This window comes from Aedes albopictus, unplaced genomic scaffold, assembly GCF_035046485.1.
Source record: "Aedes albopictus strain Foshan unplaced genomic scaffold, AalbF5 HiC_scaffold_47, whole genome shotgun sequence".
In the NCBI taxonomy this organism is placed as follows: Eukaryota; Metazoa; Arthropoda; class Insecta; order Diptera; family Culicidae; genus Aedes; species Aedes albopictus.
The window spans coordinates 3100-21500 of NW_026917276.1; the positions used below are offsets into that span (position 1 = coordinate 3100).

General features: G+C 38.9%; 2 protein-coding genes across 2 annotated transcripts; both read left to right on the plus strand.

Annotated features, from left to right (window-relative positions):
• The first annotated feature begins 3677 nt into the window (after window positions 1-3677).
• On the plus strand, window positions 3678-5562 carry LOC134284663 (uncharacterized). Its single transcript, XM_062843696.1, has 2 exons — window positions 3678-4879; window positions 4946-5562. Exon 1 carries the CDS (start codon window positions 3678-3680, stop codon window positions 4767-4769), a length of 1092 nt encoding a protein of 363 aa, XP_062699680.1. The 3' UTR covers window positions 4770-4879; window positions 4946-5562.
• A 6840-nt stretch (window positions 5563-12402) lies between these two features.
• Window positions 12403-16120, plus strand: LOC109428805 (uncharacterized). Its single transcript, XM_029868800.2, has 3 exons — window positions 12403-13788; window positions 14073-14133; window positions 15417-16120. The coding sequence occupies exons 1-3, from the start codon at window positions 12475-12477 to the stop codon at window positions 15695-15697; spliced, it is 1656 nt and encodes a 551-aa protein (XP_029724660.2). The 5' UTR covers window positions 12403-12474; the 3' UTR covers window positions 15698-16120.
• Window positions 16121-18401: the final 2281 nt, after the last annotated feature.

The following is an 18401-nucleotide window of genomic DNA, read 5'->3' on the forward strand; positions in this document are numbered from 1 at the left end:
TCTCACCAAGAGTGAAGCCGGTCATTAATCGCATCCACGGCAGCAAGCGGGGGCCAGTTTTCGACGGCGTTCAGCATTTAGTGCGGAGAAAACAAACACGCATAGTGGCATAGTGAATTCATTTAATTTTCTTCCTAGAATTATTCATTATCCAAACGGTCCTTTTAAGGACCATCGAAAATGATTTTTCGAGAGCTGTGAATCGGATAATTTCATTCCAACGAACGGGAAAAGTGTAGTATAACCGAAAAGTGAATTATTGAATGCTTGGTGACTCAGTCAGCAACAATTATGACGCCTAATTGTTCCACCCGGACTTTGGAAACGCATTATCATATCCGGACCATTTTGCGTGAAAAATGTTTCAATTCTAACATTTTCCAAATTAAAATGATCTAAATCATCTAATATTTTGGTTACATTATCCGTTCTATGGAAATTTGCCCATTTCTCGGTTGAGTAATCGTTTGATGCGTCTGGAGCATGAGGGGCGGGTCATGCAAACGAAATTAACTGAAAAGCCAGCCGAATGGGAGGAGCTTCATATGCTAATCTAGGGGTGTAAAAGCTGTGTCCTCTGTTTTCTGTCTTCATTTACGTTGGATCGGCCAACGTCTGGATGTCATCTCCAGTAAGCAGCCGCACATCGACTGCGATGACTCTCGGTTGATAGCACCAGGAATCTAATCCACGGCAGCAAGCGGCGGGCGAGTTTTCGGCGCGGAGAAATCTAACACGCATTGCGTGGCATGATGAATTCATCAAATTCGTCCATTATTCAAACGGTCCTTTTCAGGACCATCGAAAGTGATTCCTCAAGAGTTAATTGAAGAAATTTCCACCCTCGATCGAGAAAGGTGTACTTCGTTACCAGCAAGAGTGAAGCCGGTGATTAATCTCATCCACGGCAGCAAGCGGCGGGGCAGTTCAGGTGGCGTCCATTATTCAGTACTGAGAAAACCAACACACCTTGCGTGGCATGGTGAATTCATGTCACTTCTTCCCTAAAATCGTCAATTAATCAAACGGTCTTTTACAGAAACACCAAAAATTATTCCTCAAGAGTTGTGAATCAGATAATTTCATTCCATCGAACGAGAAAAGTGTGGTTCAACCATCCAATATTTTGGTTACTTCAGCCGTTCAATGAAAATTTTCTCATTTCTTGGTTGATTCGTTTGAAGCGTCTGTAGCATGCAAACGGAATAAACTGCAAAGCCAGCCAAATGGGAGGTGCTTCATCTGCTAATCTAGGGGTATAAAAGCATTGTTCTCTGTTTTCTTTCGTCATTTTCGTTGGATCAGTCAAGAAGATTGGAGGTGGATTTCACCTCCAGCAAGGCAGCAGCACAACAACCCAGCGACTACTCTCGGCTATCGTGCTAATGATAGCACTTGGAATCGCATCCATGGCAGCGGCACGGTGGGCCAATTTTCGACGGCGTCCAGCATTCTCCGCACTCCACAGAGAAAACCAACACGCATTGCGTGGCATGGTGAATAAATCAAAATCGTCCATTATTCAAACCGGTCCTTTTCAGGACCATCGAAAATGATTCTTCAAGAGTTAATTGGATAATTTCCAACATCAATCGAGATGTAGTGCAACCAAAAAGCAAAAGACAGAGCATCGTTGCCAGCAATAGTGAAACTGGTCATTATTCTAATCCACGGCAGCAATCGGCGGTCCACACAGAAAAAAAATCTTAAAATTAACTCAACCGCATTCCATTTTATCGCTTAAATTGGCATCGTGTAATTACAATACACGCGGAAATTTACGCTTGATGTCATGCACATATGGGGAATGCCAAGAATAGCACAAATTTACAGCTCCATTCTGAAAATTACACTACATTTCTCACAATGTTGTGCTGCCCATTGCGCGCTTTAAGCGAAGTTATCTTATTTTTAAACGACCTTGCGTGTAACGCCGTTGTTGCGAGCAGACCAAACAGTCGAGCTGGAGTACGGCAGCCATTTTCAGTCCAAGTGCAATTTGTTCTGTTTGCATCGTTTGCGTTCCTCCGGTAAATGTTCGGTAAAAATGGGTTTAAAATGTGCTATATGCGACGTGAATTACTCAAATGTTAAGCGGTTTCTAGTGCATACCCGTATTCATCGGCACAGCCAACTGTTTCAGTGCCCAGTCCCCGAGTGCGTGAAGAAATTCGGCTCGTTTGCGTCGTTCCGAAAACATCTTCGGTTCCGGCACATCGGTCCGGATGCGGAACCGAAAAAGAGTGCTCATTCATATAAATGCTCATTAGCTGGTTGTGATTCTACGGAAACAAGTTTTCAAAAGATTATGAAACATGCATCAAACCATATATCCTGCGGGCAACCCGTGTTTTGTCCGCTACAGTGTCCGACAAAGAAGCCCTTCGCGACCAGCAATAGCCTTCGGATACATAAAATGTATGCTCATAGGGCAGGCTTGCAGAAATCTGACATGAAACGTCGTCCGGAAGATTCATACAACGGTGACGAAGAAAGTGACTGTGAAGAAAATGAGGGGGGCGAATGCAGTGTTAACACATTTGATCAAGAAGATTCAGTAGGGGAGACAAACGAGCGTGATGGAGCCGGCGATGACGGTGATCCGCCTCCAATACTCATAGTGGAAAAAATTTTTGGGTGTCTGTTCCTCAAACTCCTCTCCAAACATCACGTACCGAATAGTGCAATTCAGGAGATTGTAGAAGCTATTGGTGAAGCGACGAGAGTGCAGGACAAATATCTATCCGAAAAAGTGGAAGAACTTACAAAACGGTTGGACATGTCAGATGTATCCGGTCTCGTGCTGAAAAGTGAATTACGTAATGGGCAATTGATGGGCACAGTGTTCGAGTCAGAGGGAGTTTTCCGATCTGCATATATGCGTAAAAAGTTTTTCAGTGAAAATTTCTCTTATGTCCCTCCAGTGGAGATTAGTCTCCAAAGAAATGAAGATCACACTAATTGTTTCTACTTCTATGTTCCGATTCTTGACACCATACGGGGGTTACTAAACGATAAAATAGTATATGAAGCAATGTTTGGGGAAAAATTGCAGGTGCCTGGTTATATAAGTGATTACACAGATGGACTCAAATTCCAGAAAAGCTCGTTTTTCAATCGAAAAACAGTAAATATCTTCATATACCAGGATGCAGCGGAGGTAGTCCCAAATCAATTAGGGAACGCCACTGGTCGACATAAACTTCTTCTGGTGTATATGGTACTTGGAAACCTCCCACCTCATTTGCGATGCCTCACCGATAACGTCCAGTTGGTTCTAGTGTGCAGAAACAAAGATTTTGCGTTTTTTGGAGCCAGTGCTATATTTCGAAGACTGATCGAAGACCTAAGAGTGCTAGAAGACGATGGGGTAGTTGTTCATGGTGGTGGTGCAGAAGAAACCATTTACGGATCAGTATTTGCTACCATGAACGATAATTTGGGTGCACATCAGCTTGCAGGTCTATCAGAAAATTTTTCGAGAAATTCGTTTTTTTTGTCGCACATGCTACTCTACTTTGGAATCGTTTCGTAGGGATCCATATGAAATAGCAGTCTCAAGAACTCCTGAGCTAAACAAACAAGATTTGAGGACTATTGAATCAGATCCTGAATGTAAAGTTCCGTATCGTGGCGTCAAAGTTAGTTGCATTTTTGACGAACTAAAGTATTTTCAGATGTTTGACTTGGGTGCAGTACCGTGTGTTGCCCACGACCTTTTCGAAGGATGGGTTAATTATGATTTGTTCATGATTTTCAAGAGAATTGTCAAAAGTGGTATCGTATCTAGGTGCTATTTGCAAGGTCGAATCAACAGTCTATTCAAGCAGCTCAAAATAAGTACAAAAATTGAGTTAAACTTTACCCGAAAAGCTTGCAATATTAAGGCCAAAGCATGTGACGTGTGGCACCTCGTGCAGATCATACCATTCATTTTTCTGAAAAAAGACATAAACTACAGTCAACCAGAAATCATAATGCTGCTTCTTATTAAAAAAGTTACAGATATAATAACGTCTCCGATACAGTCCACTGCCCAAATAAAAATCTTGGAAACAGATTTGGAAGAATACATTGAACTCAGAACAACCCACTTCAAAGAAGCGTTAAGACCAAAACATCACTACACTCTTCATTATCCGCGTTACATACTGTGGCTGGGGCCGATTATATCGTACTGTACCCTGTTTTGCGAAAGAAAGCATTGTTTTTTTAAGCGGTGTATCAGAACCACTATAAACTTTAAGAACGTGGTAAAATTTTCTAGTGAACAACACCAGTATTACCAGGGCCTTTTAAATACCCAAACCGAACGCTTGAAGAATAATTTCTTGTTAGAAAAATATGTAGAAAGCATTTCGAGCTTGCCGAAGTCTTCTCAAACTGCATTACACGAGTTTTGTCTAGACAACGATCAGAACGTATTTGTGGAGCAAGGCACGTTTATGGGATACACATATTCTGCCGGAGATTATCTGTTTCTGCGTCATGATGAATATGGTGAATGGTTCTATGTGGTGAAAATCAAATTGTTGGTGTTGAATCCAAAAACTGAAAGCGTCACTGTGTTTGGGAATGAATTGATCGCGGTGAACATTTTCGAACGAGGGATTATAGAGATAAGTGAATCCAATGAACATCCGGAAAAATTGATATGTTTATCAATAGAAGATTTTGTTGATCGTGCTCCTTTGCTTCCGTTTGTTGAAAGTAACAAGGTATACCTCTTCATCAAACATTCAATACCGCCGACGACAGAGAGCTGTTGAATAGATAACGACAATGAATACAGTACTGCCATTTAAAGTTTGCGACTCGTCGCGACAAACAAGACATGTAATCTTCGCAACGGGAACGATCAACGGCCTAATCGAACAAGGTAATTATTTTAGTTTCAGATATTAATAGGTAGAACTAACTGTTATTTAAATTTCATCTGTTCCAGCAACCATCAAATTTCAACGACCGTTCCAGCACATCGTGCTTGCAAACGACGGATGCGAGCTATCAAGCGACATGGCATTGGCAGCGTTTAGCAAAGACTTGCTTATGATGCTGGAGTCCGGAGAAACCTGGATTCCTGAAGGATTTTATGCAACCGACACCCAAGCACAGGACAGCGCTGAAGGTATGTAAATGATTCTGAATCAAAACGTTGAACATATTGAATCACCTTATTTTCCTCAAGCGTAGAGGAGTAGAACTGCTAAACTTGTATATCAGAGTGACCAAGCTTGACTCGTCTTGCAAATATTTAAAATTGAAATCATCTTCTCAGCAGCAACATTTGTCACATCGATGTACGAGTCGAGTCGCATGACCCTAAGCCACCAACTAGTAGGACGTGTCCTACTAGTACCCTTTGAACAGTTTCTGTGTTATGTTAAAATGATAATACTTACGGTTATAGGCATTACCGTATTATGCTTCACGACCTGAATAGCTTGGTCCTGGCCTTAGCATCATCGACTTTTCGAAGGAAGTATATAGCATACTATCAGTCCCAGCTGAATTTCCAATGCAAATGGGACAGATATGCGATTCACGGCAGTGTAGGTAACCAGGGACCACAGACAAACAGACGTAACACTACGAACATTTTTCGATTCAAATCATAGTCCCGAAAATCTGTTCGCCCAATACTAAAAGGACTGAGTTTGGCCGACCATGAACTAGGTGGCGGTAGTGGGCAAACGTCAAACTCGAACAAAAACGATACGAGCGCCACGGGTGGGCAGTTGGCCAACTGTCAAATCTTTAAATAGACCGTTAATTCGGTGTACGATGGGAAATGTCAGAGTGTTACGTCTGTTTGTCTGTGCAGGGACAATCCATCACATTAAATCTTACGAACAAATTTTGATGTGAAGTTACTGAAACAATTTCGATACGTTTTGCAAATTTAATAATTACGGTCTTTTAAAGGACTAAAATCCGTGAACTATTTCGTTGCATTTCAAGTTTTTTCTTTACTATGAACAGGTGCGCGATTTGTTTGTAAATAAACATGAGAACTAAGGTCCAATCTGATGGTTCAATGGTCCACTGCACGAATGTATGCTGCTTACTCTCAACGGTGCTGGCACCTCTCAAACGTCAAATTATCTGTGAGAGAAAGCAGGCAAGAATATATTCGTGCAGTGGACCATGCATAAGTTCACTTAATTGACGTTTGAGCGGAGCCGTGTTTACGGAAAATTACCTCGTTTCCAATGCTGACTAGATAACATGGTACCGCTCAACAGTCAAACGAGCGAACATGTGCATAGGATCATAGACAATGAAAACAGGTGTTAGTGAGGCGGATCTACGCATTATACCGACAGTGCATTTGCCAGAAAGTCATTGGAATAAGCACAGTAAAACTGCTTCATGCACGCTAAGGTCAGTTTACCTATTTTTCTAAAATATGGGTAAATTTTACTCAAATTTGCGTAAACTTTACGCAAATATGGGTAGATAAAACTCATATTTTGCAAAAGTGCACATTCGCATTTATGGGTAATATTTACCCATATTTGGGTTACAATTAGGTACACATTACCCATATTTTAGTCTTGTTTACCTATATTTGAGTATCATTTACGCATATTTGCGGTTGTGCACTTTTTGGAAAAAAGGTAAACTGACCTAAGCGCGCAGGCCAATATGTGTCGTACACGGAAAAAGATGTTTGATGGTATTTGCGCTTTTCACGAGATTTTTAGATTTGGATCAATCCGAATCTGGATGTATTCCCCCTGCGCAAAAAATCCGGACTGGAGATTTGAATATTTTCTCGCGTTTAGTACAGGCATATCTACCCAAGTAACCACTAAGCACTAGCGTAAGCGGTCTAAAGGTCATACAGCAGCTTTTTCGTGTCAATAGGCTCAGTAGGAAATTTTCAAATGCTCTCAGGCATTATAAATAGTAAGCACTGAAATGAGCCGTATATTAGTATATGACGCTATGCTATAGTGCTTGTAAACCCAGTGTCTATCAGCCGAATAAGAAGCCTGACAGTGCTGTTAAAAGGCTTGGCGTGCATGACGTTTACATCAATCAAAGCTGATTTCAAGCAAAACAAAACTGAACCGAAGCAAAACAATAAAATCTCCTCGGAAATTTCGTACGATCGATAGGGCGGTGGAAGCTTGTCGTCGGACACTTCAAGCATTAAATGGAAACAGAAAATGTATAGCTGCTTCCTCGATTATGATATAAATGCATCGGATGTCTCGTCGGATGTTTACCTGTGGAGTTTCAATCGTTTTTCCTACAGACGAACACCAAAACTAATCGATGGGCCCCATTTTTATTCCTCTTGTTACGGAACCTCGTCAACCTCCCAAACTTCCCTAGCTGCATCTCCTGCAGATCTCTCTCCACCATCCATAAAACCATTTTATACATTTCCAATGCGGCCACATTGTGCCCGATTTCAGATCCGAACATCGGATCATCCGGAACATTCGGATCGAAACATCAATGCTGTCCCAACTTGTTGCCTTCTTTTCCTTAAATACGGTGCTGAGCAAACCGATCTCTTGGTGCATCGATGGAGCAGATGAGAAACGTGACGACATCCACTTAAGACTAACAACCCCGAGGACATCAGATCGAATCTGGATCAGGCCGTAAAAATCGAAGAAAAGTAGACTTCGATGGAAAACATTCGGAGAAAAAAATAAAGAAAGTAAATAACTTTTTTTTCTTTTTTTCTTGACCCATTTTTGACAACTCTTTCACCAGAGACTCGGTACGCAGATTGAAGCTGGCCGTATATCAGCCGAATATTTCGCCAAAATTGGCTTTTAAGCAGATCTATTATAGGATGTAGTTCTAATGAGCTCTGTTAACATTGCTCTTCATGTGGATATAGATCCAACTTGGTGCCAATTTTTACGGCTTAGTGGTTACTTGGGTACAATGATCGATTTCTCTTCATCGATTTTCTCTCCGGATTATTCCGGGAATCTCTTGGTGTGTTTCAGAAAAGGACGACTAGGACTAGGAGATGTGTTTTACTAGAAACGCTCTAACTTTGTACAGAGTTAACCAATCAAGCCCAAATTTGAACAACTTCTAGCTAACTAACTGAGAACTACTAGTAGTCACTAGCATTCAAAATTTGAGGATTTTTAGTAAACTTTATAAAAAATTACAACTAGTTGAAAATTTTTGAGATTATTTCTAAAATTTGCATGCTTTTAAAAATTGCAATTAGCGCTGCCTAGCTGCAGAAACTTGAACAGTAAAATTATGAAAGCCATTGATCTACCAAACAATATTGCCGAAGACACCATCTTTCTACAAAATCATGATGCAGTGATATGCGAAATTTAAAATTTGTTTGCTCTCTGGCGCCGCCTAGCGGTGGAATTTTGAATCTTAAGTCTTATTATCGATTAGTCCTTGATCAGCCAAACAACTTTGCCGAAGACACCAACTCTCTAAGTAATCAGGATCCTGAGATATATGAGATTGAAATTTGGATAGTGTCACATCTGTTTATCTGTGATTTATGTGATATATTAGACAACATATCTCAGGAACCTGATCACTTAGAGATTTGGTTTCTTCGGCAAAGTTGTTCAGCTGGTCAAGGGCTTTCAGAATATGGGCCGTATGACTCGTGATTTCACCGCTAGGCACCACTAGAGAGCAAAAAAAATGCATTTCACATATCTCAGCACTCTGATTCTTTAGAAAGATGGTGTCTTCGGCAAAATTGTTTGGTAGATCAAGGGCTTTCAGAATAATTATCGTTTGGTTCGAGTTTCTGCAGCTAGGTATCACTAGTTGCAATTTATTGCAAATTTTCCTGATATATATATATATATATATATATATGAAAAACAAATTTTGATAGCTCACTAGCACCGCCTGTTGGTGAAATTTGGAACCAAACTATCCATCAACTGTAAGTCCTTGGTCAGCTTAAGACGTCTGCTTGTCTCTGATATTACAATATTTGATAGCCCTTGGCGGGTTTTGGACTCACTGGCATGCTTTCGGTTCACCAAATGCTCAAACAACACTAACCCCTTTGAACACTCTGCGTGTGCACTGAGTTCTGTTTTTTTCTGCGTGCGCGCAGTTCTGAGTAGATTCGGTTTTATTAAAAATAAAATCATTAGATAATTCACCCCATTAAAACATATCCAACGAATTTCGTCAGAAATCGTCCTTACAGCTTTCGAGTCACGATTATTCATATTGATCTGCGTCAGAACAATAGAAATACACTAGAAATCCAATGACGCTGTAGTCACTTTTCCCATTTAATTATTTTAATAACATTAATTGTAATAATGGACTTTTTTGAAGTGTCCAACTTGTAGAAGACCTTTTGTTTTGGTAAACAAATTTCTTTTTACACTTCTAGTACCGCTACTGACGCTGTAAGGGCGTGGCATACTAGATGTTAGTCACACAAACAGTCGCGACATTGGACTTCTTTGGCTAATTATTCTAATGTCAAAACATAGGTTTCTTGTATACCAATACTATTCGTATAGTATCCTTCCCGTATGCGCATTTGCCAAACTAAAGTTTATGCGAAAACAATTTTTATGACCTTAAATATCTATGAAAGCCTTAGATTTTCCATAAAACCCTTCAAAGGCTTACCATACCAATATTGGTAATTTGTTTGACTTTTGGTTTGGTTTGACTCGATCAAATTTTCATTAGTGTCAAACAGATGTTGTTTCTTGAGTTCTTTCCTTGTTAAATATTGGTCCAGTTTTGTGCATGTGTATGTGAAAATAACTCACCACTGGGTATTTTTTTTTTGCAGCGCTCAAACGAGAACTACTTAGGCTTTACTCACTACTATCGCTGTTTGACGCAAATTTGAGTTATTCCACGGAATACCGGGATTGCGTCAAAACAATTTAAATTTGGGTTGATTCGTAGTTCCGTGTAAGGGCAAGAAAGGGTTTTTCGGTGTATTATAAATAGTCGGTATAACAGTAAACGGCAAATGTGCGTGTACCCTTCTCTTTTAGCAGAACTGTCAATTTTGGGATTTGTTTTCATTGGTGTGCGCTAGTGCAAGAAAAAAAAATACCAATCAATAATTATTGAAAAAAACAGGGAAAGAAAGTGGTTTTATGGATGCGATTGCTTAATATTCAATAAACGATGTAGGTATTTTACTAGCTGGACTTATGTTGTGGTTGATTGGCATGGAATGTGTTGGTTTGTTCGTCGTGACATCAGAAGTTTGCCGTCGAAAAGAGTTGGAATAGTGAAGTGCTACAACCTTGCCATGTCTTGATCTGAAGAGAGGTCTTATCGCAAGCGATTCAGGGCTCTGTCCGAGTACAGTCGAAACTCGTGATACACGGTAATCTCGGTTGTCAAACATTGAAATAAGCCAACTCTATGTGCAGGCATGATGTATCAAATGCTGTCTTTAAAATAGCTAAATTTGTAGTAAGACGTCTGAGACTGCGATATTTTTTGACTGGATGCGTAGTTTGTTCTATGCAGGAGAACAGTTATTGTAACTGTTATTTACTGGGTTACTTATGGTGTTGTAGGCACCTTTATTTTCTTCATCAAAATTGGTCTCAGAACATTCCATAACATAGTATGCAACCTGCTTTCAATAAATTTGGTCCACACACCTTTTGAAAAAGAAAAAAAAAACAGCAGAGAATACATTTAAGATATGTCAATTCTCATGTATTTTTCACGAAGCCAAATCAACCTTTAGTTCAAATAGTTCTAACTAGGTATTGAAATGACCACCATAAGGTCGTCTTGTCAGCCATTTGATCGATATCTTCGAGAATCCGTGTGGGTTTAACACAAGCATAGTGATCTCGACGGTAATTAATTGTTTTCAGTCTGCATTTTTTTGCGATTTTATTCCTATCAAATGTATATATTATAGGTAATATGGCAGAAAATCGTAAGGTACTTCGATGAATTCATTAAGTTTAAAGATGAATGCAGTCTGTGCCATGACACACGATCTCCATTTTCCGAGAGAGAAACTGATTTTCAATATCTATTGAAGATAAAATGCTACATCACATAGAAAATGAAATAAGAACTAAAGACAGTTAAAAAATAATAATTTTGTAATTTGCTTTTGTTTTATAAGCCAACACATTAACGTAAGACAATTCTCCGATACTGCCTCTCGACGCCCTTCGACTCTTGTAAGATTTTGATGTATGAAGCCGTTAGTACTTTTGTGTGGCATGTAAGATTTCTCAAAACTTATTTTTCACTATGTATTTCATGGACGACCTCTGATATGTTTTGATTTCATAATTTTCGATACATTTGACATGTATTATTCTTTAAACAAGATGTAGTGGTTGTTAATCCCTGTAAATTTTGAGTAATGAAGACACAACTCAAAATCAGTCAACTTTCTCATAGTCTCAATATTGGAAAGTAGTAATACCGACGAAGTATACTTAATATGTGCGATTTTTTTTTTCGTGTAGTAATTTTCATGAAATAGTCCTTCAGACCCTTTCCATGGTACACCAATCAAAGTTAGTTTGCTTTTGTTAAATGATGAGCCATTCATTCATTCATTTAGCATTGCATTACAATCATAAAGGCCGTTTACACCAAAATCCGGACAAAGTATTTCGACACAATGATTTTTCATAAGGGCCTAACTGACTTGATCGATTTCTCTTCGTCGACTCTCTCTTTCACTAATAACTAAGTTCAAGTCTTGATAAAAAAAAAACAAAATCATTATTCTTGTTGTTTCTATAGCAACATGTAGTCGTCTTCTTCGCATTTCAACCAAAAAATCTTTAGAAAACTCAATACACATTCTGTGTTAACACAAAGAGAGGATCGATGAAGAGAACTCGAAAATGTCAGTTAGGCCCAAATGAAAAATCAATGTCGATTTATCCTGTTTCTTAGTCAAATTACCACGGAATGGGAAAAAAACTTTCTATGCTGAAGACTGATACATAAATGAACGAAAATAAAATACACTGTTCTCCAAATCACCTTTCGTATTCAGGATGGCACCATCTGAGTTAGCACAAAAGCTTTGAAAATTCGTATTCTTTATTAACCTTCCGTTAATCCCGCTGTTGTACTTTGTACAACACATGAGAATTATCGACTATTACTTTGAAACCATCTTTTCTATCGATGTCAACCCCAAATGCATTCTACAGGAATCTTATTTGGAATATTATAAGACCTTTTTTGAAAACTCTGGGTGAATTGCTCTGGGAAGCAACAACAAACAATGATCATAGGCGTCGTATCCAAGGCATCTTTGACACGATTGATGATAACTTGGTGAAAATCAGTAGTCTGACAGCTGCGGTAGCTTTCTCAATCTTCCGTAAAACGGAAATTTTTCTCTAAATTAGCAATAACATTAACTTTTGTGACGATAGTTAACTAACTTTTGATAATTATTGCATAATTGGCAAAAAATGAGCGGTGAATGATGACCTCACGATATTTAGAGTTAAAAAAACTCAATCAATGAGACAAAAACCGAAATTCAGAGTTCCAAAATGCCTCATTCTGCATGCAAATTGTCAAATGTCTACGTTATCAACTAATGTATTACTGAATTTCCTTATCCCAGGACTCCAGAACACATCGGCTGGTCAGATAGTACTTTCTGCCATTCAAGACACTCCGAATTCTGACGATGCAACATCTACAGTGTTGCAGACGCTGAACATCGATCCAGCCGTAATGGCCATATTTCCAAATCAACGAATCTCTGTGGCGGAACCACTATCAATGAAGCTGTTGGCCGGCGGTGTGTCGAATCAAGATGAATCATTACAACAGCCATCTACTTCGCGACATGTAACGGAATCGATCAAAATTCAGGAAACTGCAGAAATCGCAGATCATATGACGATGATGGAAACAGACGACCCTGTGGACGAAAACCAGTCTCCAAATACCAAAACCAAGCGACCAAGAGCTATTGAGATCCAGAAAAGTTCCAAGAAGTATGCTTCTTCGGACATGAAGTTTCGCTCTTTCGAAGTCAATTTCAGCAAACTAAGCGACAATGTCCTGTCCAAGCTGGACAAATTGCAGGAGTTCAAGGCCACAAATCCCAATACTGCTATTCCAAGTGATCTACGAATAACGAAGATGGAAACGACAAGCCTGGTCAACAGCATAGTTGATCAATTGAGAACCGTTGACACCGACATAAAGGCTAGTACCATGGAAATGGTTGCGAAGCAGTTACTTCGCAAATTCCCGTGTCTCGAGAAAGTCGATGATGACGGGTACAGAAACGGTATCAGTCACATCGCACTGAAGCATAAAATGATTAACCATAATGCGTATTTAAATCGGTTTCGAAAGTCATCAGAGCAGCAAGCTCCGACTGCTAGCAAAGGTCGAAATGTGCGAGCTGGCACACTTAAATGTTATTGGGAAAACTGGAAGAAGGACTGTGAAAATGAAACACTAGCTAAGCTTCGCCGCGACGAACCGACTTTGCTAACCGAGGACTTTCTCAAATCATCACAAGCGTATGTGAGACACAGACTAAACGACAGCAAAGATCTTCTTCAGCTAATGTCGGAGTATCCAGTGTTGAGACGTAGAGGGCTGCTAAAATACCATTTTGAACAGGCCACGGGAGTATCAATTGACGAGCTGCGCAAATATTATGACCTGAAAAGAGCGAAGATCGTTAACTATTCAGAAACAGCTGGCCGAAAGTTTAAGAAACTTAACAACGACTGCACCGATCTGGAAGTCCTGCGGTTCTTAGCTTGCTTGGTGGGCGAGAAAATAGATGATTTGGTTACATACAGAGAGGTACGTAATGCATAAGTTTAAGGTATACAACAATACATAAGCTACACGGCAAATAGCGTAAAAATAGATAGTCAGAGAGACGCCGATAGGAAAGGCTGAAACAATAAAAAATAGTCTATATTTCAGTTCTTGAGTGAATATGGTTCACTATTTTCGGGACTTTTCCTGCTTGACAAAACTTGTTTCTCTTAATCTAATTTTTATCTTGATTGCGCCATACACAAATAAAAATATTTATATTACAATTATATAATAATTTATATTAACATATATCATAATTACAGATCGGAACCCGCATCGATGAAGTTCATTTGGATTCGCCCGGACCGTTACTGGTTTCTGTTGGTAAGTTGTCATACATCGAACTATTGACACAGACAAATAGACATGTTACTTTGCATTTGGGCCATACTGTGATCATGAACTATAATAGGACATGCTTATTAGATACCCCATTAGGCCTAAAGACGTTAGGTGTAAGGACATTTAGCATTAGTACGCAAGGCATAAAGACATTAAGCACAACAGACGTTAGGCATAATGGACGTTTGGTACAATAAGCTTTCAAAAGAATGTGACAATGATTTTTCATTAGGGCCTAAATGACACTGTCGATTTCTCTTCATCAATCCTCGCAATGCGTTATTACAGAATGTGTACTAAGTTTTCCTAAGATTTTTTGGTTAAAATACGTAGGAGACGACTTTATCTTGCTATACAAACAAAAAGAATGACGATTTAGTTTGTTTTAATCAATGTATTAACGAAAAAGTCAATCACGAAGAGAAATCGATCAAGTCAGTTAGGCCATTATGAAACATCATTGTCATTGTCTGGCAAATTATACATATCGTCCATTATACCTATCGAATTTATGCCTATCGTACTTATGCCTAACGTCGCGCATAAGTACAAGAGTGTTGTGGTAAATTTTTGTATGGAAGACTAAACCGTTTATTTAATGAAATGATACAAGAAGTCTGGGTATTATGATTTCATGCCTAATGTTGCTGTTTTGGCAGAACTTTGAGTCACTGGGTTGTTGTATTCTCCATTTATTATCTTTTAAATGACACAGTGAGAGTTCTGCTAAAACAGCTGTAAATTGGGCAAGAAATCACAATATTCCCGCCATTTGCGTCATTTCATTGAGGAAATGGAAAGTAATTTGATAAATTATTTATCATCTCCGCAGCTCATTAATACAAATATTGACTCGACGGATTATAAGCATGTAAATAAAAACAATCAAAAACGCTTCTTCCTATTTCACCGTACACAATGTTAGGCAGTGAATTTCAAAACGTTTCGTGTCTGTTTGTCTGTGGTTCTTACATACATATTTAGTTTAAAACTCCAATAATGTTCACTCACTCGTACTGTAGAGAAAATTATGGCTTCGGTTGTTTTCTAACCTATTACGATGAATGAAACGGCTTTTTTTAATGAAAAATCATAGCATATCAGTGCTTTATTATACCAAAAATTGAACCTCGGTGACCTCACAATTTCCTCTGTCGACAATAGGATAAGGAACTGCCGAATTCGTAATTTCTCTTATATTGATAATATCGATGCGATCAATATTGCCTTTATCATAATATGTCAACATCTACTCTCTTTTACAGATATGGAACAAGACACAGCGATGTATTATGTCTACGTCGACCAGGTCCGCCTATCCGAAGGCACGGATGATGTCATTTGCGCCCTGCAGGATCTACTATGCATACATTTTGTGCATAATTTTAAATATATCAAGCCAGCATCAAAATTCCTGGAGTTGATGCAGCAATACCTCTTAAAGATAATTCCATCATCCGGATCCAAATCAAACGCATATCGCGTGGGAAATCAACAGCGAGTTGTTCAAAAAGTTATTGACCATTTGTCAAGTCACGAATTCTAGACTATATAATATAAGTCGAAGCACCTTTATAGTAGGCCCAAAACACTGTATTTGAAAAATCCGTTGAATATGTGGATGGCAGAAACCTAAAACTTTCTTGTAACAAGTTGTGTGAACATTCGGAATAAGAGAAACGTAAAAGATAATTAGAACAAAAATTCGCGTGATTCTTAATGGAATAAAAGAATATGAAACATTGAAATGTTTGAGAAATCTAAGTAAATCGAACTAAAACTCAATAAAATGTTTAAAACTAACATACTTATTTTATTTCGTTGCATAGAAAACTCCATCCGCAATGCTGTGATTTAAATGTGAGTTCAGCTGATTTTACATTGAATGAAAATAATTTTTCTCACATAATGCTGATTACACATTTCCATCACAGCATTGCATTTGAAACGTCATTTCAAGATGAACATTTGAAAAGGGCCTATCTGCTTTTTGTAAACAAACATGTTTCTGTCTCTGTAGGGCCTATCTGCAACCACCCACGCACATCAACACCCTTAACAGATAGCTTGAGAACACTCTTTCTGATAAGGGTGTTGATGCGCGTGGGTGAATACGGATGGGCCCTACAGAGACAAAAACAAGTTTGTTTACGCAAAGCAGACAGGCCCTTTTCAAATGTTCGTCTAGATTTCCATTTTTTTGCTGCCATTTAACAATTTTAAATGAAAATTACGCGCTGTATGAAATTTGATATAGGACTTGTGAATTTCATTCTCACAAAAAAAATAATCATGTAAATTTCATCCCACGCTTAAATTTCCGCCAACCATCGCATTCCCCTTATGTGCATTATTAATGGCGTAATTTTACATGAAAATTTTTATCTGTGCAGTTTTCGGTGGCGTTTATCATTCAGCACGGAGAAAACCAACACGCATTGCGTGGCATGATAAATTTTTTTTTTTTTTTTTTTTTTTTTTTTTTTTTTTTTTTTTTTTTTTTTTTTTTTTTTTTTGTTTTCATTGTTTAATTAAAATTAGTTTGAACATTTTTCGAATTAAACTGATCGAAATTATCCAATATTTTGGTTACTCTATCCGTTCAATGAAAATTTGCTCATTTCTCGGTTGATTAGTTGCTTGATGCGTCTGGAGTATTCGGGGCGGGTCATGCAAACGTAATAACCTGGAAAGCCAGTCAAATGGGAGGAGCCTAATCTGTTAATCAAGGGGAATAAAAGCAGTGACCTCTGTTTTCTTCCGTCATTTTCGTTGGATCAGTCAAAGGGAGTGAATGTCACCTCCGCAGCTGCGCACCAATCCTGCGACGACTCTCGGCTATTTAGCTGATAGAACCATGAATCTCATCCACGGCAGTAAGCGATGGCAGTTTTCGACGGCTTCCAGCATTCAGTGCGGATAATTTTCAATTGTCTTGCCGAATTCTTCTATTATTTAAAACCATCGAAAATGATTCCTCCAGAATTATGAATCGGATAATTAAAAGCGACAGACTGAAAACTTAGCAACAGTATAGCCGGCCTCTAATTGTTCTAATTGTTCTAGTATCGGACAAATTGTGCCTGAAACATTGTTTCGTTCTAATATTTATCGAATTAAAATGATCTTAACTTTTCAATACTTCGGTTAGTTCATCCGTTCGATTAGAAATTGTCTCAAAGAACGGTTGATTAGTCGTTTGAATAAACTGGAAAGCCCGCCGAATGGGAGGAGCTTCATCTGCTAATCTAGGGGCATAACAGCTGTTTCCTCTGTTAACTTTCGTCATTTTCCTTGGATCAATCAAGGAGAAGGGAGATGTCACCTCCCAGCTAGGCAGCTGCACACAAACTCAGCGATGACTCTCGGCTATCGTGGTGGCAGCACCAGAAATCTCATCCACGACAGCAAACGGCCGCATTCAGTATGAGTAAAATCAACTCGCATTGCGTGATGAATTCATGCAATAATTGTCTTGCAAAAATCTTCCGTTTTATAAACGGTCTTTTCCAGGATCAGCGAAAATGATTTCTCAAGAGTTATGTTTCGGTAATTAAAAGCGACAGACTGAAAGCTTGGTAGTTCAGCAATAGTGAAGTCGGCCACTAATATGTTCTTCCCAGATGAAAACAACGTATTATTGAGAGAGTTTCACGTTAATCTTCAATTAAAAGGATCTATCAAACGCCGTTCAATTATCTAATAATTTTATCCGCTCGATGAAAATTCTCTCGTAGAAGAGTAAATTGATCATTTCTCTTCAACACGAAATAACTCTTGAGCAAAAATGATTGTTGGGTTATGAATGCGTTCAGCGAAAGCGATCGATCACACAACAACTTTACTCAACACATCAGTCCACCCATTTGTATTATCATAACAACAAACATTGTATTATGAGAATATAAAAGTCGTTCCAGCCTTTGTCCTACGTCAACATTGCGGTTATGGCTCAGACATTACCCACTCCTAGTTTTTTTCTGCGAAGGGAGCGCCTTACGGGTTTCTTCTTTCTTCCACCTTTCCAATTGATCCATCTCATTGATTTCTTCAACGGACTGTTCACCAGAGTCTTCAATATCGCGTTCTTGAAGAATTTTCGGAATTTCTGCTTCCCCCTCTGGATCAGTTGGCCTTTTCCGTTCTTCAAAATTTCTTCTAATTTGAGGCCGATGCTGCCGCCAATTGTTTGCTTCTACCGTCCGAATTTTCAACTCCAACTCGTAAGAACTTCCTTTCAGATGCGCCTC